The sequence below is a fragment of the Sus scrofa genome, chromosome 10, assembly GCF_054392235.1.
Source record: "Sus scrofa isolate SSC_HxYL_T2T_F1_AM1 chromosome 10, Sscrofa_HxYL_maternal_Yorkshire_Landrace_v2.0, whole genome shotgun sequence".
NCBI lineage: Eukaryota > Metazoa > Chordata > Mammalia > Artiodactyla > Suidae > Sus > Sus scrofa.
Window position 1 is genome coordinate 77452439 of NC_139392.1, and position 21514 is coordinate 77473952.

Genomic DNA, 21514 nt, shown 5'->3' on the forward strand with positions numbered 1-21514 from the left:
GATCTGAGCCACATCTGCGACCGGCACCACAGCTCATGGCAACGCCATATGCTTAACCCACTGAGCAAGGCCATGGACTGAACCTGCGTTCCTCATGGGTACTAGTCGGGTCGGTCACCACTGAACCAGAGGAGAACGCCAAGATTTAGAAACTCTTTGCTGACAAGGATGGCCTCTGATCCTACTCCCCAACTCCCCTCACCCTGAGTGTTTAGCTGACCGCAGTTCTCTTGGTGTTTCTCCTGCAGAGCAGCCCTGAGCCCCGGCACGTGTGCCCAGACCACCCTCGGCCACCGGCACCGCCTTACCTGGTGTCTCTGTCTTTGGGGATGGTGGCCGTGCTGTAAGCAAACACTTGCTTCTCAACTAGAGGAGGGCCGAGGTCCACAATCCCGGAGAGTCCCGGCACGGTCCGGGGCTTCTCGATGTACACCAGGGTGCCAGGCTCCTTCTTGAAGGCCTGGCGGCTGGGCGAGACCCGGTCCGGCTGCATGGTGTGGGGGGGCCCGTGGGCATTGTGGTGCGCGTGCATGTCCACCAGCCTCAGGTCGCCGACTCGGTGAGGAGAGGCTGGGGGCGTTTTGGAGCCCAGAGTGGGCAAGTGGCTCTCTGGATATTTCCTGGGTTTCTGTCTGTACAGGGACTGCTCCATGTGCATTTCCGCTGGCAAAGAGGGGCTGCAGTAAGCGCTGGCGGACCGGATTGCTGTGCGGTGATAGGCGATGATGTGATCGGGGACATCCAGCGGGTGCCCCCCGTGCGAAGAGGCTATGCTCATGCGCCCCTCGTGATAAAGGTAAGGGTCGGCATAGAAACCCTCGTTCCGGTACATCGCCAGGTTCTTGCCGCTCATGTCTTCATCTGGCTTGACGTCTCTTCTTTCCAAAATGGCACTAGGGCTGGGCGAGATGGATCTGGAGACGGGGAGGCTGGAGAGTCTGTCCCGGGGGATGGTGGCGTTCCCAGGAACAACCACTGGGCGGGTGCCTCCATAAGGGATTCTGGATGGGGAGGGAGGCATGGAATGGGGCACAGGAGTGGACGGGGGAGAATTTGGAATGGCGTGGGGTGCAGCAGAAGGTCCTGGTCGAGAGGCACCAGGGCCATCTCCTCTTGCATAAACAAGTTCTCTCTGCATCTGAAAGTCAAACAAGAGATTAGAAAATCTACTTTGAGACTCATGCTTTTAGAGACATCTCAGTGTGGCTGCCCTGATGAAGGAGGCTGAGGAGTGGCTCCTGCAAGATGTCCACGCCTAGTCCCTGGAACCTGAAGCCATGTTCCCTTACATGGCAAAAGGGACTTTGCAAGGCCCCCTGTTAGGGACGTGAGATGGGGAGTTTATCTGGGATTATCCAGGTGGACCCAATGCAATCCCAAGGGTCCTTATATATGAAAGAGGCAGGAGGGTCAGAATCATGGAAGATGGGATGAGAGAAGCAGAATCAGAGAGAGTGAGAGGTTTGGGGAAGATGGCACGCTGCCTACTTTGAGGATGGAGGAGAGAGCTTGAGCCAAGGAAGGCAGCAGCCGCCCTCCACCCTCAAGCTTGAAAAGGCAAAAAAAAAAAAAGGACTTGCCCCAGAGCCATCAGAGCGAGTGGGGCACTGCCAATACCTCTCTGTTGGCTGGAGAAACCCATTCTGGACTTCTGATCTCCACAACTGGAAAGTAAATGAATGTGTGGTGTTTCAAGCCACAAAGTTTGTGGTAATTTATCATAGCAACCACAGGCAATGAATATACCTGACATAGAGCTCCACGTTGGGGAGTTTGAGGGAAAAATAGTGCGGTGGTTTAAATACTGAGGCCACAGCTTCCTAGAGACACGAAGAAACTGTAGGTCTGATGTATCAAAAGTGCTAAAACCATGTTTTCTAAAGCTCATCTAGGGCACCCTTTTCTAGTCTTCGCCCTGGAAAATAGAGGGTAAGCATCTTCCCCATCTTTCCGAGTGGATGCAGTGTAGGGCCATGGGCAGAGGGGGAAAAGGGATGCATGGGAAGACCTTGGAGGGAAGTCTCACTGATGTGCTGATGCTTTACTCAAGCCTATGAGAAACCAGCTCGGAGAGGTCGGGACATAGTAACGATTCAGGAGGTAAGAGTGCCGTTGGGGCAAACTCAGAGCGGGGACGGCAAGGGAGAGAAGAGGGGCGGGCACCCCAGGCATGGTGGGGAGGACAGTCCCGACCATATGCCCTCTGGGCTGCCCTGTGATGCTGAGGAGCATGCCCGGATAGGCCATCGAAAGCCCCGTGCTTCTTGCCCAGGCAGCAGTGACTTCTGGGCTGTGTCATTAGCACCCAGGTCAGGAGAGGAGGGACTCCCACAGGGTCTCCCACTAACTCGCCTTCAGGAGAAACTCAAGAATCAATGACTCAAGAATCATAGGTACAGAGAACAAATTGGTGGTTGCCACAAGCAGGAGGTGGAGGCCAGGGGTGCTGGTGAAATGGGGGAAGCTGGTCCAAAGAGACAAACTTGCAGGTATAAAATACATAAGTCATGGGGATGTGGGACTACAGTTAAGAATGCTCTATTGTATCTGAAAGTTGCTAAGAGAATATATATACCAGTGTATACACATGGAAGTTCTCAGGTAGAGGATCACACTCAAGACTCTGCAGCGACCTGAGCTGCAGCAGTCAGATTTTTTTTTGTTCTTTTTTGCTTTTTCAGGGCTGCCACTGTGGCATATGGAAGTTCCCAGGCTAGGGGTTGAATCTGAGCTGCAGCTGCCAGCCTACACCACATCTCACAGCAACGCCAGATCTTAACCCACTGAACGAGGCCAGGGATCGAACCTGCATCCTAGTGGATACCAATTGGATTCCTAACTGCTGAGATTCTTAACTCATTGTGCCACAGCAGGGACTCCGAGAATATATTTTTAAAGTTCTAATCACAAGAAAAAACATGGTAACTATGTGTCGTGACGGATGTCAACTAGACTTACTGTGATGGTTATTTTGCAATATATCCATCTATTGAACCATTATGTTGTACATCTGAAACTAATATAATGTCATGTATCAATTAGATCTCAATAAAAAAAAAAGAATCGAGTTAACAGGAAAGGGGAAACTAATTTGCATCTGTACTACTTGGTTGAGAAAGGAAAAGAATAAAAAATACAAATTAATTCAGGATGTGAGTATTTGATACTTTCTGTTTTGATCAGAGTCCAAGAAGGTCATGATCACGGAAATTCTCCAAATAGCTACAAGGGAGGGACGGATGGACGGACTGCCAGGGGCACCTCCCAAGCCCGGTCTTTAAGTCCTGCTTGTGCTATCCCCGGAGCCCACGTTCCCATGGGGACTTCTGGAAGACGTGACAGACAAGGAGGGTGTAAATGGTTGTGGGGTGGGCAAGGTAGGGAATGAGGAGTGAGGAGGTGGGCTCAAATGGATGTAAACCAAGACGAACAGCTGAGAGACCCAGAGTGTGGGTGGTGGGAGAAGAGCGTAGACATAAAAGAGGCAACAGAAGTAGGTTGAAAAGGAAGCTGAGCCCAGAGCCCTGAATACATACCGATTCCTTATCTCATAAATCCATTCGCTTAGTAAACAGTATGGACCAAGCACTTGCTGGCACCAAGCATGGTTCTAGGACACAGCTCTAAACAAGCCCTGGAAGTTCCTGCCCTTGAGGGGAAACTTCTGCTCTCGAGAGGATACGTTCTTGCCTACATCTGGTCATGAGAATGCCAGGGATGAACTGGCCCAACTCCCACGGCTTCCCTATCTTGTTTCTGGAAGGATCCAGCAATGAAGAATCCCTGACCCTGGCAGTTTTACTTGCTATGGTGGATTTCATGATAGAAACGACCAACCAAAAAGGAAAGCGAATTGCAATTATGAAGCAACCTGAAAGAGCCCTTTGGGGGGTACAGTATCTGAGCACTACTTGGCTCCTCAGCCCCCTGTGGGGACCGCAGAGTATGCAGGCTCCTTGCTTGAAATGTCGGTTTTATCCACTACACCTGCCTCCCCAACACACACACACACACACACACACACACACACACACACACACACACACACACACTCTCTCTCTCTCTCTCTCTCTCTCTCTCACATCACAATAGGCCAGTCTGTTCTCCCCGCTCTAAACTGGAGTCGGGATGTGCTCAAGCTGTTCTCACCCCAGGACCCTCTCCCCATTTCCTAGCACTTGGGGAGTGACACCCAGGCTGAGGTCAAGGTCAGGCTCCAGGTGTGTCTGCTCCACATGACTCAGTCCTGATGCTCCAGCCCACGCACCTCCATAACTCAAGGGCTCAGGGCCTCCAACCAAGAGGGTATTGCCAAGGTCACTGTGTGATAATATATCCGATCCTCATTCCAGAATGGCTGGGCAACCACATGACCAGAGTTTTGCAGCAGATCAACGCGGTCCTCTATAAATACCTCTCCTACCCTGCCTGCCTCAATGCAGGGCTCAATGAAAAGAAAGGTCCAGCTCAGTGGTAAGCAAGGCAGGGCTTCACAAGTGGTAAAATATAAGCAGCACCTATTTGGCCAAATCCCCCACCCAATCAGGCCACACCATGCAATAAACAACCCAAACAAACATCAGGATAAATTCAAACATGCCACTGTGTATAAGGCATCACACGGCCCTCAAGGCCAATCAGGTGCAACAAACGGTGGGTATTATGGTCATATTGTTATTAACTCCAAAAAAAGAATAGGGTTTCAAAGGCCTAGAACCCACTTAGGATGAACAATAATCTAATGGGGTTAGTCACCACTCCTTGTTCTCTTTTTTCCTCCCTATCTGGCTGAAGATCACATCCTGATCTGAAGGATCCTGACCCCAATTAACACACAGGGGAAACTACCCCCCTCCCTGGCCTTTTCAGGCAAGAGAATAAAAAGAGACATCAACATTCCAAGGAGAACAGAACTGTCCAGAAGAATAATAAAGAGTATTCACGAAAGAAAAATGTAAGGTTAACTTTAATTAATGAAAAGTTCGAATTTTCCTTTAAAACAACAGAGGTGAGCATAGGTGTTTTAAAAATATGTTTGGTGATGTGAAAAAGACATGGCTAGGAGGCACGTTATGTAACTAAATGAAATGAGGTTATATAATGAAGTTATATAAAGTTTAAAATAAAACACAGGCGGCAAAACTCATTAGAAAAGCTCAGACTTTCTGGATGTCATGTGCAGATAAATTCAGAGTGTAACAATTAATGAACAATAATTCAGATACACTGGGCCTTCATAAGGGGAATGCAGGTGATTGTCAAAATAACGTCCAGTAGCCAGTACTGCATGGGTACCTGCCAACAAGAATGGGACCTCAGCAAGGATGGATGGTAGCCGTAAGCAACCAGCATCACATACCCAATGGTAATGCTGTATGTCAGCCCTGCCTGGTCCACTTCAAAATAATCTTGCCATCATCCAACAGAGTCACAGAATGAATTACTGTCCACTAGAGTTATCCACATCAGAGGCGAATACAAGTATTCAGCTAAGATAGAACAGGTAATCAAAGGTTGGATGTCTCCATCAATCTAGGCAACACAGAGGTTGGAAGCTTTTGGCAAAATTCTTATGTTGGTTTGCCAACCTAGACCTGACTTTCTAAGACTGAGTTTTGAGAAGAACCTTGATAATTTCATCCTTGGCTCTATATGGAGCCCAAGAAGACAATGATATAATCTTTCCACGGTATAGTGGGAAAATGTTTTAAGTCTACCACTTGAATAAACCTTTAAAATGAGAAAGCTGGGGTTCATACACCAAAGGGTACAGATCAACCAAAGGCAACTCACTCTTAGGATGAGGTGGAAGGTCTGGGGAGATGAAAAGAATCTTTTCAAATCTTCCGTGATCTCCCAGGAGACCACTTGCTATTCCAAAAAAAAGTAGACTCCAACCAGTGGAGATACTCACTGGTTGATTGACTGAACCAGGATGATGATTAAGATCCTCTATTCAGGAGTTCCCATTGTGGCGCCACAGAAACGAATCCGACTAGGAACCATGAGGTTGCGGGTTCGATCCCTGGCCTTGCTCAGTGGGTTAAGGATCTGGCGTTGCTGTGAGCTGTGGTGTAGGTCACAGACTCAGCTCAGATCTGGCATTGCTGTGGCTGTAACATGGGCCAGCAGCTGTAGCTCTGATTTGACCCCTAGCCTGGGGACCTCCATATGCCATGGGTGCGGCCCTAAACAGCAAAAAAAAAAAAAAATAAATAAATAAAAATAAATAAATAAATAAATAAATAAAATAAAAATAAAAAAATTTCTATATTCATAGTTTTAAAAAAAAAAGCCCAGCCTTTTACATTACTGTTCTTTCCATGGTGATATTTTCCTGGAATCAGGCACCTATGTAGTCTTGTTTTGTTTTGTTTTTTAATAGTGTTTTGGCAAATGAGAAAAGAAATGGCATTAAATCCACACTAGGTTTTTCCTATACTATTACTCAAAACTCAGGCCTTTTAAGAGGAAATTAAACTTTAAAGGTAAAATAAATAAGCAAACACACACACACACCCCTACACACAGTTACTATTCACCTTAATATATCTGAATCCTTTCTTTCCTCACCAGTCTCTCTGATGCCACCAATCTTCTCTATCACCTCATTGCTCTTAGAAAGCTGAGAGTATCTGGATATGTTATGCCATGGACCCTTTGAGCACAGAAGATTTCAAGCATCATGTCTTTATGTGAGCTTTAAAGAATTTCATTTTATAGCAAGAAAGAGATGACCTAAACACCCAAATAAAAGGCTTTAACACCTTCCCGGAACACAATACGGATATTTATTGGCCTGAACCTTGACCCAGACAAAGGAAAAGTCCATTTATCTGCACTAGATATACCGGCAGTGCCTGAAAGAGGCTGATCTCCATCCTTCACCTGCTGCGTTCGGCATCATCTCCCTCTCCCTCCATTCACTGCTGCCCAAACCACTGCCGGCTCCTGGTTGAGTCCTTCCCATTCTTGTAAAAGCAGAGTTTCTTCCAGAGCCCCTGCACCAGGGTCCCCCGCTGAGATGCTGCTGACCCTCCCCACAGCGCACAGCTCAACACCTTGTGTGGGCGCATCCTTCCCAAAGACCAGAAAAAATCTGGGGTAGTCACCACCTGAAGTTTCAGTTAGGAATCCTAACGGATCTCTACCTTTTGTTTTTCCCCAAACACCTTCAGTTAAACCCAATATCACTCATTTACAAATTTCCTGAATATAAGATCAGAAGGGGAGAAAAAATTTAAACTGGTTCTGGAAAAAAAAAATCTAGCTTGAAAAATGTTGATTTCAAGTCATTTGGGAAACTGTCTCATGTAATCATGTCTCTTTGTGGAGCATTATAAAAATATATATGTATTATATATAGAATATATATATATTCTTATAAATATATATAAATAATATATATATCCTTTGTAGAAGGGGAATATGATGTACAGTTTATTGTATTTTAAACCCCACCCTTCCAAGTCTAGAATTTGTAAACACACCACTCAATCAGACCATCTAGTGAAGTCACCAGACAAAACTGAAAATGATTCTTAGGAGACTCTTTCAACTTCAAAGAATTAAAGCCACTTACTTTTTCTTAAGGAAATCACCTGTATAACTAAACGCCGGGAAAAAGCACATTGGCTGAGCTCCCAATTAAGCGATTCCTTTGTCTGCTGGCTTCCTCTAAATCCTCAGTTCCACACTTGGATATTTTAGACAGCTTTCTCTTCACAGAAGAAATCACCCCGCCTCCCCCCCCAAAAAATCCCACAGATCCTCAGTTGTTCCCCAGTTTGAGTGCCCACCACCAGTAAAGACCATTTGGCTTTACCCAGTCTTCCGAGCGAAGCTGCTCCAGGCGTGGATAAAAAGTCACCCTCCCTATGATAAGCCAATTTCTCCTCCCCTTGGAAATTAGTCACTGAATAACCTCAGCCACATCCAACCACAGGCTGGTGACTCAGAACTTCAGCAACTGCTTACCCGGAAAACACACACCAACAAATGAACTCTGAGAGGCCTAGGTAAATGGGTGAACAGTGAAGGAAATATTACAAAGCAGAGCTTACTGAGGCAAAGAGGATCACCAGCACAAGCCAACGACCTGCCGCCAGCCAACGAAATCATCAGAAAACCCAACAGCCTCAGCACCCACAGGACCAACTCTCAGATCAGTGTTCTCGAGGGACTGGGGGCTGCTGAGAAAACCCAGATAGGCTGGCGCCCAACACCCATTCTGCTGCCAGACTTTTGAAGTCCGTGGGTTGGCAACCAAAGGAAATGTGAGCCTCTTCCCTGGGCTTATAACCCTGGAGGGAAAACAGGAGGGCTGTCTATTAATTAACCAGGCTGGCTTTACCGAGCTGAACTTTGAGTAGCAGCCACGGATCAGTCCCATGCAGCACCAGGCAAGCAACTGCAATTAGTCTCGAAAACATGCCTGAAATGAGAGGGACGGGGAGGGAGGGCCAGCCACGGCTAAGCACAGAAGGTATTCCAGAAGGGTATAACCAGAGCCCTTCCTTCTGCCCCATCCTTGACAAGACAGAAGAGGAGGGCGTTCCCCCCATTGTGGCTCAGTGGGTTAAAAACCCAACTGGTATCCATGAGGATGCAGCTTCCATCCCTGGCCTCGATCAGTGGGTTAAGGATCCGGCATTGCCACAAGCTGCAGTGTAGGTCACAGATGTGGTTCGGATCTGGCGTGGCTGTGGCTATAGCATAGGCTGGCAGCTGCAGCTTCCACATGCCACAGGTTCGTTTGGCTCTAAAAAGAAAAAAAACCCAAAAAGACAGAGAAGGAGAAGGCCAGGGCAGTCTCCAGATCCCCCCCGCCGCCCCCCATCCATGCACAACCGCTGTTAACACAGCTATTTCCTTCCAGGGGAACAGGCTGGGGGAGGCGGGTGTTCCCAACAAGAAGCGGCATGCACAGCCCTCCACGGAGACAGGTATTAACACATTGCGGACAAAAGGTGCGAGAAAAAGGAAGCCTTTCCTTAGCTCACAGATAGGCCGTTTAATCCCCCTCATGCTTTCTGTGCCCTCAGGGACTGAACAGAGCAGAGAGCCCTTCCAGTGGGAATCCGGTGAGAAATGACTCAAAACTCTGGGCTGGAGGCCCCGCTGGCCGCCCGCCACCCCACGACCACGCTCTGGGCAGCCAGTGCATTTTTTAGACATTTTTAGGGCCTTTAGAGGTGGTCCTTGCCGACCAAAAGAATTCCATGACGTCTCTTAAGTTCAAATTCAGGGAGCATTGCAGGCTTCCCTAACCGCCCCCCCCCCCCCCAAACTGCTTATGGCCATCGAAAAGCTCTGCGGTATTAAAGGAGGGAGAACCTGGAGCTCGGGACAGTGCCGGGCACCCCCCACCCCCGGTCCCGCCCCCGCCCCCGTCAGGACATCTCATTTGAAACAATGTTTGGACCAAGAGATTGTAACAGATGCACTGAAGAGGTTGGAAAAGAGGAGATGGAATGTGAAAAGCCTTGTTTGGATTTTTAATCTAATCGGCAAGAGTTTGTTATTTCTCACCCGAGGATGGGAAGCATGCGGTGTCGGCCCCTGACGCATCTGGTCTGCATTTGGCAGCTTTTGTCCCCTTGGTTAAACGCGTGCTTTCACGGAAAGGGGAGGGAGAGGTGGGCCTCCTTGCTCTGATTACGCCCTGATTCCAGCCCGCTGCATCCCCAAAGCCCCCATTCTAAGGGCACAAGAGGTCCCGCCCGGCACCTCTCTTGTACTTGCTTACCCTGGTTTATACGTGCAGGACTGTTGGGGAGCGAATGAATGTGAGGTGTCTGGGTTCTAAGCCTCCCCTGCCACCACCTCCAGGAAATAGAAGCACTGCGCTGTCACTGCTGTTGGCTCCGTGAACCCCGCCAAGCTCAGCACTCAGGTCCACATCAGCCACTTTAGAGGCAGGTGCTTCTGCGGACTGCTAATGAGGGCGGTAGCGGGTCCAAGGGGAGGGATGGATGGCCCTGGTCACCTCTCCCATCTCCTCCTCCCTGCCATGGTCAGAGCAATTCCTTTCCCTTCCAAGATGCCTCAGCGCACTGTCTGGGGAGGACATGCACCGCTTGTCAGGACCAGAGCAGGCACCCGCTCTCAGGAGTTGGAGAGCTGGCCCAGTCCTGCGGTGAATCAGGGGGAGTTAAAGGCTCTCTAGCAAGGATTCAACACCCAGTTCATCCAGAAGAGAGGGCAGTTCAGGAACCCCGAGCTGGCTGGGGGACCAGGCAAGCTAATTTCCTCCCCAATATTCTGGGGCCCTAGAACTCAGCTTCACTTGGGTGGCTATTGCCCTCTAGAGAATGGCTCTTTCAGGCCAACTTAGAGCAAAGTTTGGCTCACTCTGGGTGCCCCCAACCACTAACATCTCAGGCCCGGCTTTCCTTACTCCACCTGCCTTGGGTTGCTCCACCCTTTGTGAACCTGCTCTTCCCAGTGGTGTGTTAAGCATCTTATCCTTCCTTCTCTTGGTTCTTTTTGTTGACCAGCATGCTAAGCAAAGTACAAGAATTTATTTCTAGTGAGCCTTAAGAAACGATATGCTAATAAATAGTCAGCATTACCTTGACAGAAAATACTTTTTTTGGGCCATGCTCATAGCATGCAGAAGTCCCCAGGCCAGGGATTGAACCTGCACCACAGCAGTGACCCAAACCACTGAAGTGACAATGTCAGATCCTTAACCTGTTGAGCCACAAGGAAACTCCAACAGGAAAAAAATTTTTTTTATGCTCTAGTAAGGCTAAAGGTTTTGTGAAATTTATTCTTATTTCCCCATTTGCATTCACTTCTTTATTGGATTAAAAAAAAAAACCCACGCTAAAAGAAAATCTAAATGGTTCGTGTAGACATGAAGATACTATTGGGGAAGTGATTTGGATGCTGGACAAATGTCAACTTCATCTTGCTTCCATTGTTAAAATTGGAAAGGTGGTCGTCTGGGAGGTCTTTGCTAACCTATTAATGTTTCATTTGGTCACAAATGGAATGGCTTGCAGACACGAGACAGACAGGCTGTTGCCAAAATTATTTAATTCTCAAGAAAGAGATGGTTAGCTTATGGCTATATTTAAGATGAGGGTTATTCCTGCAAATATTTTGACATGGGGACCTCTGCTGAGCCCTCCAGGTCCAGACCCACTGGCTGACTTAATACTATGCCCAAAGGTGATTCAAGATCTCCGTGTGGAAACAAATAAACCAGTTAACATTCAATAAATCATTTAACTTCCAAGCCACAATCACTAACTGTGCTGAGCTGCTGCACAGATAAAAGAAAAATGTTCTCCTCTCACCAACACCCAACCTTCTGTTGCGTTACTCCTGTATTATCCAGGCCAAGGACAACCTCCTTTTATATCTAAAATAGTTACGGTTTGCAAAATGATATTTTCTTGCTGCCACTTGCAACAGACAGTACAAAGCGCTCCTCATTATTTATCTCCATCTCTCTGCATATCCACCCATTTCCTGGACAGACACTATCTTTTATACACAACTCCCTGTTGGTGCTTCTAGATAAGCCATCTCCGTCACCCAAATGTAAACTTTCAGTGCCTGAGATTTTGTTTTTCTTTTTAAGACAGTTCTCCAAAACTCCTATGCTAATCAGCATACATTCTATAATATATGATATACTATTATCTCTCTCTCTATATATATTTATTTATTTTTAAACTGTTACCATTCTTTTTTTCCTTTTATTTATTTATTTGTTGTCTTTTTGCTTTTTTTCTAGGGCCGCTCCCACGGCATATGGAGATTCCCAGGCTAGGGGTCCAATCGGAGTGGAACCGTAGCTACCGGCTTACGCCAGAGCCACAGCAACGCGGGATCCGAGCCGCGTCTGCAACCTACACCACAGCTCACGGCAACGCCGGATCCTTAACCCACTGAGCAAGGCCGGGGTCGAACCCGCAACCTCCTAGTCAGATTCGTCAACCACTGTGGCACTACAGGAACTCACTTTTTTTCCTTTTAGTGATGCATTTGGGGCATATGGAAGTTTCTGGGCTAGAGGCTGAATTGGAGCTGCAGCTGCTGACTCATGCCACAGCTGCAGCAATGCCGGATCTGAGCCACATCTGCAACCTACACTGCAGCTTGCAGTAACGCTGGATCCTTAACCCACGGAGCAAGGCCAGGGACTGAACTCATATCTTCAGGCACACTATGTCAGGTTCTTAACCCACTGAGCTGCATCAGGAGCTCCTATTTACTTATAACATTTTTTATCCTACGAATGATTTTAGATGGCTACACTCACTCACACACACACACACACAGAATCTAATCATCCAGCAGTTTGCAGTTTACACAGTGCTTTCAATTGTGATTTTATTTCACAGGTCTTAGAACAGTGAAAAGCACAGGTCCTGTGTCACCATCCCCATCTGAATACTTAGAAAGTGCAGGTGTAAGGAGATAAGCACCCTGCCTGAGTGCAGACAGTATCAAGCAGCAGAACAGCAAGGACTCACATCTTCAGCCTCACCACTGTCCTTCTTCTCTGTTTAAGGGTGAACTCTCGTGTCTCCCAGGACACTGAGCAATTCTGAGAGGACCCATGCTCCCAAGGCCTTCCCTATGGAGATTCCTGAGGTTTTATAAGCTTGAGTTTTGACCCTGAGCAGACGGTCTGGCGGATGCCACTGGAGAAGTTCCTCATTTGCTCCACTTTGAGTTACAGGACATCTTGGTGGGTTTACGAACTAAATATCCAGGTACTCTCTTAACTACTATTTAGTTTTATCTTCTTGCCTCAAAATCAGTTATATAATTAACTCTACGGTGTACTTAACTCATATACATATTAGGACATATTCCGATTATATGCAATTTACTTACATATACTCCAGTATTATATACTCCAGATAAAGTCTCACTATATAGGTTTCACTACATCACAAATCATATATGTGTAAATATGTGTATACACACACATGTCGATGTATACACACAGACATGTCTTCATCAGTCACAGACACCAGATAACTTACGGAAGAAAATATCTGGGCCTCATCTGATTAGCATACTTTACCATCACGGCCCTGGTCCCGGTCCTGGGTGACACTCCTGGGACTGACCACACCTCCTGGAGATGCATTCCATCTCTGCCTCTGTGCCCTCTGCCCCTCTTACCTTTCATTAAGGAAACGGATCCAGTTGATTATGCTTAAGTGAAAAAGTGCTGGTACAATATTCTAGAGATTTAGGACGATCATAACAGTGTAAGAATGTAAACATTTTCCGTCTGACGATATAACATAGCCTCACCATGTCTACCCTGAAACAGCAAACGAGAACTTTATGCTCTCCAGCTGCAGCTTAAAGGACTGATACCCTTCAGAGACCATCAGAGAAAATGCTGGTGAACAAATAAGCGACTAGACGGTAGACGATGGAAAGTTGGAAAACAAATGGTCTTTCATTGCTGGGCTGCCACTGTCCTCTCACAATGTAGCTGCTCAAATCTATGTCACCCCCTTTCCCCGGGCTTCAAGCAGCCTGGCTTTCTTCCCCAGAGGGGTCCCTGATAGATTTAACCCTTTCAGGCCTGCTTCCTGCCCCACTGTGCCTCCTCCGCTTCCTTCACAGCTTTTCTGGAGTCCACACTGGGTGATGACCGTGGCTCTTCGCCAGGAATCATCCCGTCGCCTGCATCCTGCTCTGTGTTCCCATCTTCCTATTACTTGGTCATAGAACAAGCCGCAAAGACCACAGGAGCTGTGGCAGCAGAGCCAGCTTTAAAGGGAATTTTATGGGTGGCTTCAGATGAAAGGCATTTGAGTCGCGCCATTATTTGGATCCTCAGCTGAGCAACATGAACCAATGTGTCCAAGGAAGAAAGGGTGAGGAAACAGCCCCAGTGGACAACATCGAAGGACCATGAGTTTCATCTTTCCTTCCTGATAAAGGTGGGAAAACAATGCTGGTGATCCAGATCCAAACAGCCCTTGCGCCAAGTTTTCCTGGGTTCAGAAGAGCCACTTTCTCTCCTCTGAACAGCAACTCAGAAGAAGTTCTGTGGGGATCCCAGGTACACTGAGTATGTGAACCGGGACAATTCCCTCATGGACGACTGGAAATAGATGCTATTTGATATATAATTATATAGGCTCCCGAACTTTTCCCGTTCTCATTAATTATGGAAGAATGAAAATCCAGATTTATAAATCATATGAATGTTCAGTTGAAAACCCATCTGTTTTTCTTGGGTTAAAGTGGCTGGCGAGAAAAAGAGCATCTGCTGGTCTGGGCCAGGCCAGTGGCCCGGATGCCCCCATCCAGGTATCTCTCACCTGTCAATGTAGCATGAGGAGGGGGAAGAACACCCAACCCAGCATCATGGAGCCTGCCTTCTGATCCAGGAGTTAACACCGGCTCTTTACCTGTAAGCAGGATGTCTGACCTCTCAGAGGCCCATTCCAACCACAACCTCTTGTGGGTCCATGAAATAGTGGGTCACTGAATAGTCACTAGGAATGAAAAGCCCAGGGTTAAGGCTGATGAAGGGAAGAGAATCTTTCAGCCATGGCTCCTACCTTTTAAGAGCAGAGAAGATGAGGCATGTATGTGAATATTAAAAATAAGACAAAAGCAAGAATAACTTTGGCAAGTTTCAGATGAGTGTAAAGGACACATCCTCTGACCCAAGTGGATGGAAGACTAAGATGTTTCCGGCCGGGAGAGCTGAGGAATACTTCTCGGAGGAGGTAGATTTAAGTGAGTCCATAGCAGCATTTCAGGAGGGAAGAAAGAGTCTCTGGAGTTCCTGTTGTGGCCCAGCAGGTTAAGAACCTGACTAGTATCCATGGGGATGGGAGTTCAATCCCTGGACTTGTTCAGTGGGTTAAGGATCTGGCATTGCTGTGAGATGTGGCATAGGTCAAGGATACGGCTTGGATCTGGCGTTGCTGTGACTGTGGTATAGGCCGGCAGCTGCAGCTCCGATGCAACCCCTAGCCTGGAAACTTCCATATGCCGTGGGTGCAGCCCTTAAGAAAAGAAAGGAAAAAAAAAAGTTTCTTCTCTTAGGTGTTTCAGGCAGGAAGTTAGGCACGGCCTCGGACAAGGGGTGGAGCAGGGCCAAGTGTCCTGGGGGATGGACAAACTTCTGACCTAGCCAGCATATTATTCTAGGGCAGCGGTTCTCCACATTCAACACAATTCAACTTGCACCAGCATCACCTGGAGGACTTACTGATCCACAGATCAGTGGGACCCACTTCCCGAGTGTCTAATGTTAACAGGATTGGGGCGGAGCTTGAGAATCTGCCTTCCTAACAAGTTCCCAGATGATGCTGACCTGCTGACCCAGGGACCACTCTGATAAAAACTGCTCTGGGGAGTAAAGGAAAGAAAGAGGTAATCTCACCTCAAAATCTCCATTCTATTGTGGGCTAGGTTTAATCTTAATTCAGAAAGCTGACTTCACTAAACTTTGGTTGACCGTTATAATTACCTAGAGTTTCTCTACCTGCAACTATTTTTTTTTTCTTTTTTCTTTTTTGAGTGGGGGTAGTGCACTCAGGAGGCAAGCAGGGTCAGGGATCGAACCCTAGCCACCACGGTGACAACACCAAGTCCTTAACCCACTGAGCTGCCAGGGGAACTGCTGTTAACTATTTTCTTTCTTTGGTCTTTTTTTTTTTTTTTTTGTCTTTTGTCTTTTTAGGGCTGCACCCACAGGGTCGGGGTTGAATTGGAGCTGTAGCTACCAGGCTACACCACAGCCACAGCAACACAGGATCTGAGCTGTGTCTGCGACCTACACCACAACTCATGGCAATGCTGGATCCTTAACCCACTGAGCAAGGCCAGGGGTCGAACCCGAGTCCTCATGGATACCAGTCAGATTTGTTTCCACTGAGACATGATGAGAACTCCCCCTGTAACTATTTTCAATTGAATCTGCCAGGAGAAAGTAGAACTGGGGGAAGGAAACTCATATTTTTGGAGCCCTCTTACTTACCAAATGCTTTCCAAAATTCCCATTTAATTCCCAGCACATACTCTTCAGATCAACGATATAATCCCTATTTGACAGATGAGGAAACTGGGGCCCCAAAGGAAAATAACAGGGCCAGAACAACCTCAAACACTAGAGTTAAGACATCAGTGTGGAGACCTGGCCGTCTCTGAATACTCTTCAAAGGAGGGCAGTGGTTTAAGCATCACTAAGGTCAGTATTATTCTAATAAAATCAGGTCCAGAAATACTCGAACAAAGTCATCTGGATTGAATGCTGCAAGAGGCACAAGAGGAGAGTAACATAGAGCAGACCATGTTACTGTTATCTACAAATGTGGGGCCAAACCGCCTTCCAAATGATGACCCCAGGGCATTCAGGAGCCCCACAAGAGTGCTCCATTTCAAAGGAATACCTCTGTGTTTTCAGTTCAAATATCAAGCCAGCCAGCCAGCCAGTGGATATGGCTCGGAAATCTGAGATGGTCAGCAAAACCACTGCCTCTCCTTATTTGGATAAATCACAGCCTCAAAGACAACGGGTTTGGGAGTCAAGCAGACTCTGGGGCTGAGCTTGGCCAGCTTGTCGCCCACGCCCTGCCAGGCCCTGCTCTGCGCTGACAGCTGGGGGCGTTTGGCTAGTTGTCGGCCGGGCCCTGCGCCCGACCAGGTTCTGACACTGCCAGGAGCCTCCCCGCCAGAGACAAGGTCTGCTTCCCTGCATCCTGGGGGCACACCACCAGGCCTTTGAGCATCCCCGTGCTTGAGGGACACCTGCATTCCTGACACAGAGTCGTTCACAGGAACCACAGGGACAGCACCTGGACCAGTAGGTAAGGAAGTCATCTCCACACCACAAAATGCCCACTTCAGGCACAAGGGCGGACCAGGTCTAGTTGTCCCCACCCTCAAACACTGGTCCTGACAGGAAAGGATCCCTTGTCCCCCAGCAGGTGAGGCAGGTGACAAAAATGCTTCATCTCCTACAGAGCGTCTTTCAAGGTTCATGACTAGCAGCAAGAGCTTGCAATTCACTTCAAAGAGAAACAGGCTCCAGGAGTTCCTATTGTGGCTCAGAGTGTTAAATACCTTACATGGTCTCCGTGAGGATGTGGGTTCAATCCCTGGCCTTGCTTGGTGGGATAAGGATCTGGCATTGCTGTGACTGTGGCATAGGCCAGCAGCTGCAGCTCTGATTTGACCCCTAGCCCAGGAACTTTCACAGGGGGCAAGTACAGCCATAAAAAGAAAAGAAGAAACCAAACCAAGCCAACCAACCCAACAAAAAACAAAAAGGGAAAGAGGCTCCAAAGTGGCTCATTTTCCCCCATCGTCCAATCCAACTTCTTTGTATTTTCCTTTCTCTTCCTTTTCTTCCCTTCTCTGAAAAGCAACCCAGGGGCAAAATTTCTCCCAGAGAGGACAGGACGATATGGGTCAATAAACAGACAAAGGGATCTTTGTCTTCTAAACAACATCTTCTAAAATTGGAAGATGTTGCTTGATTCCAAAGACCCATCTCAATGATGTGCTGAAGCCTACAAATTAGTTTTCAAAGATTGTCTTCTTTTTAGGGCTGAACCTGCAGCGTACGAAGTTCCCAGGCTAGGGGTGGAATCGGAGCCGCAGTGGCCAGCCTATGCCACAGTCACAGCAACACTGGATCCGAACTGCATCTGCAGACGACACCACAGCTTGTGGCAATGCCAGATCTCCAACCCACTGAGCAAGGCCAGGGATCGAACTGCATCCTCACAGAGACCTCATCAGGTTTTGAACCTGCTGAGCCACAGTGGGAACATCTTAATTTTTTTTTTTTTGTTTTTTTTTGGCTGCATATGAACGTTCCTGGGCCAGGGGATTCCTCACTGTGACAGGGACAAGCCAGCTCCTTAACCTATTGTGCCACCAGAGAACCGAAGTTTGTTTTTTAAGTATTTAATCATCCTCCCTCTTCCATCAGTACCCTTCCTCACATGATAGAGAAGGAAAAGAGTGAGGTGTGGTGGAGAGAACAGTGGATTATGAATGAAGAAACTTGGTTTCTGCTCCCGGGGACCCTCTGGGGCTGTGGTCTCATGGCCGGGGCTGTGGTCTTGCCACTCAGTGCTTCTGAGCCTCTGGTTCTGCTGCTGGGTTTGTTGGGGAACACCTGTTCTTACCCATCTGGTGCTGTGAACCTCAAATAAGCTAAATTATCCTTGCATGTCAGGGGCGGCAGAAGAGCAGTGTCAACACGCGGGATCATTCATATCACCAACGAATGCTCTCGGGCTCACTCCGTGAACCCTGAGAGCAAAACAAACAGAAGAGATAACCCCCACTTTCACAGATGCACAAGAGGAGGGGGAAGAGTGTGATTCTCTTCTTGAGAGACGGGAGCTCATGAAAGAATGAAGATTCTGAAGGCAACCAACGTCAGAACACCACACTGTATGAAATCCCCCAGACCTCATCCTTGAGAAAAAAGTCCAATTATAGGCTATCATTCAAGGAGGTGCTTTTACTTATTCTCATTCCCAAATGAATTGGTGGTCCTGAGCCCAGATCAGGCTTTATAAGCCTCCCCATCCACTTTATACCCATTCAATTAGAAGATGCAAGTATTAATTATTTATAACAATTAAGAGATGGGCGATTCCCTTCATCTTTCTTTTCCCTTCCTGTCTTATCATCCGGGCAAACCTCTCTTTGGGGAACGGAAAGAGAATGCTTGTCATCACTTGCCTGTGGCTGGAATAAAAGTTTGGGGTGGTGAGGAGGAAGCTGAACCAATTAGCTGATGACAAGTTTTGGGATGTGCTCAGAATTTCAACTACGCAATCCATTCTGGTCCTGTCCCGCCTTTGTATTAAAAACAGAGACTTGTGTGCTTTAGAATCATTCTAGATAGAAAAGCATTTATCTTGAGATGTTACTCAAAAAGTAATTTTCGACTTTTTTTTTTTTTGATATAGCAAAGTGTGGTGATTTAATGCAAACATAGAAATGCCTTGTAATTGTGCATAACATATCAAGATGGCCTTGCATATGTATCCACTGTCTCCACATTTAAAATATAAAACTACATTTGGGTAGTTTTCATATTATTAAGATGCAGTATGTATATGAGTACCTATCTGTAGATAAAAATTCTCTGCCCAAATTAAAAATATCGAAATACCACACTTGACTCATTTTTATGCTCTAGTCACAAAGTGATACTGAATAGAAACCTATTAGCATTTCATCAGGTTTCTTCAGATCATTGTTACAAATAAGAAAAAATACAGAAACATTTTAAAACAACATATTTCAGTCTTAAAATGGTCAGATTAACATAATTATAGCCTGAGGTTGCCAGCAGTGGCACATTTCTCATTTTCATGTGAATGCAGAGGTTCTAGCCGATCGCAAGCTAATAGGCTCCTTGGTCTAAATATATACAGTAAAATCTGCAGCAAATTTCTGAAGCATTAAGATCTGAACCCTGGAGATATCTAGTGAGTAATTTGCGCTGCAGTAGAGCAGATTTTTTTTTTTTTTTTTTTGCAGTTACACAGCTGCTAGGAAATATATTTTTAGATTTGCTTTTCAAGGCAAGCAAAAATGATATCCACTTCGTGGATATGTATCCAGAATGCTCCCTTGGTCCCTCTGGCAAGGAGTAGGGACCCACCTACAGAATGTTCCATTCAGTTGCCTTCCTCTTTGGAAGTGAACACAAGCAACAGCGCTAGAGGCTCATCTAGATGAAGACATCAGACTCCAACCGTGACTCCCAGTGCTTTAGAGGCGTGCTTCATGAGAAAAATGCTCTGAAGTTTAAGCTGTCGATTAGGTCCCTGCTATTCTGAATTACCTCATCACTGACAATCCTTACGATTTCTTGTTTGGGTTTTTCTCTGGCAGATCTTGCTATCATGTCAACGGCAAACAAAAAGAAACAGGTTCAAAGAGTTCAATCAGACCAAGGGAAAGCGTGACCTTTGATTTCGCAGGAAGAGGAAAAAAATAGAAAGAAAGAAATCAAGTACACGTGTTGATCCACCAACTGGGGGAAACATATTCTCTGGATTTGGAGGGAGTCAGTGCTGCCTGAGAGATGGGAAGCGGTGCCCCAGCTAAAGGGTACACTTGACGTCCACACCTTTTATCTGAACAGGTCTTAATAAGTGGGCTCAAGAATGATGCATGGAACAGCTCTTCTTTCGGGCCATATAACAAGATGCCAAAGGTCTTGAGGACTCTTAAACAAGAACTAGATTTTATTCTGACAGTAAAATGATTTATGCTTATCAACTGTATAATCTTTAGTGATGTTTTCGTCTGTCCCCTCCATAACTTGGGCTTTATCTTAAAGCTTCGGTTTCTCCACCTTGTTCAATTACAAGAGACTGTCACCATTTTGGCCACATCTTCACACCAGCTGTACTATTACACACTCTCTCTCTTTTTTTGCTTTTTAGGGCTACAACTGTGGCATATGGAAGTTCCCAGGCTAAGGGTCGAATTGGAGCTGCAGCTGCCAGGCTACATTGCAGCCTCAGCAACACTAGATCTGAGCTGCATCTGCAAACTTCACCAAAGCTCACAGCAATCCCAGATCCTTAATCCAGTGAGTGAGACCAGGGGTCAAACCCGCATCCTCATGGATACTATGTGGGATTCTTAACCCACTGAGTCGCAATGGGAACTCCTCTTTAGGTCAATTTTAAGTTGACTTTTTTCATCCTAGTATCCATGAGGGTACGGGTTCAATCCCTAGCCCTGCTCAGTGGGTTAAGGATCTGGCGTTGCCACAAGCTATGATGTAGGTCACAGATGCAGCTTGGATCTGGTATTGCTGTGGCTGTGGCCAGCAGCTGCAGATCCAATTCTATACCTAGCCCGGGAACTTCCATATGCCGCAGGTGCAGCTGTAAAAAAGAAACAAAAATTGACTTTTTTCGTTCTTACTTAGTCATGACAAACAATAATATTCATTAACTCTTAAGTTCTTGGTGCTACTTATCTTTCCAATGTTTGATACAGCAACACCATATAATCATTAAAATGTAAGAGTCTATTTTTCTTTGTGTGTAGAAAATCACTGGTTCCAAGTGAAGAATAACTTTGAAAGTACTGTGAACAGGGATACGTGAAATTTTCCAAGGTTATTGTAGGAGCCGTTTGCTTAAGCAAAGAGTCTGCCTTTTGCAAATAATGCTATACTACTACCCAATCCTTTTAAGCCAGGATTGCTTTATTCAAAGCATCTCATAATTTGAAGCAGCTGCTCTTTTTCAGTTGACTTGATGGCCTATTCTCCTTCAATAAAAATACTGGATAATCTAAATCTGGTTAGTTCAAAATACATTTATTTTTGGTCCAGGCCCATGCATTTCGAATTATTGAGCTCTGGCCCCACTGCAGGTTGTGCTGCATCTGGACGGGAAGGGAACCCTGGGTGTAGTTAACAGCCACAATGGATGGCTCTGGGAAGTCAGATATAGAGGGTTTTCCTAAATCAACCAAGAAAATACACCTTGGGTAACCCAGTGGGGCGAGAACA

General features: G+C 46.7%; 1 protein-coding gene and 1 long non-coding RNA gene across 51 annotated transcripts in view; both read right to left on the bottom strand.

Annotated features, from left to right (window-relative positions):
* The window catches only part of KIAA1217, a 325382-nt gene that overhangs the window by 71918 nt on the left and 231950 nt on the right, over positions 1-21514 (bottom strand). For 36 of the 50 annotated variants that reach the window (XM_084980291.1, XM_084980298.1, XM_084980288.1 and 33 more), the window contains one exon: positions 309-1138. In XM_084980291.1, coding sequence (XP_084836417.1) covers positions 309-1138 — 830 coding nt within the window. Of the gene's footprint in view, positions 1-308; positions 1139-7582; positions 7875-21514 lie in introns of those variants that run through there. The other 14 variants (XM_084980308.1, XM_084980280.1, XM_084980274.1 and 11 more) reach the window with 1 other exon arrangement.
* Positions 11673-17929, bottom strand: LOC146399532 (uncharacterized). The gene is made up of 2 exons (XR_014818053.1): positions 15844-17929; positions 11673-14845 (listed from the first exon to the last, which is right to left on the bottom strand). It is a non-coding gene; the product is annotated as an uncharacterized LOC146399532 (long non-coding RNA).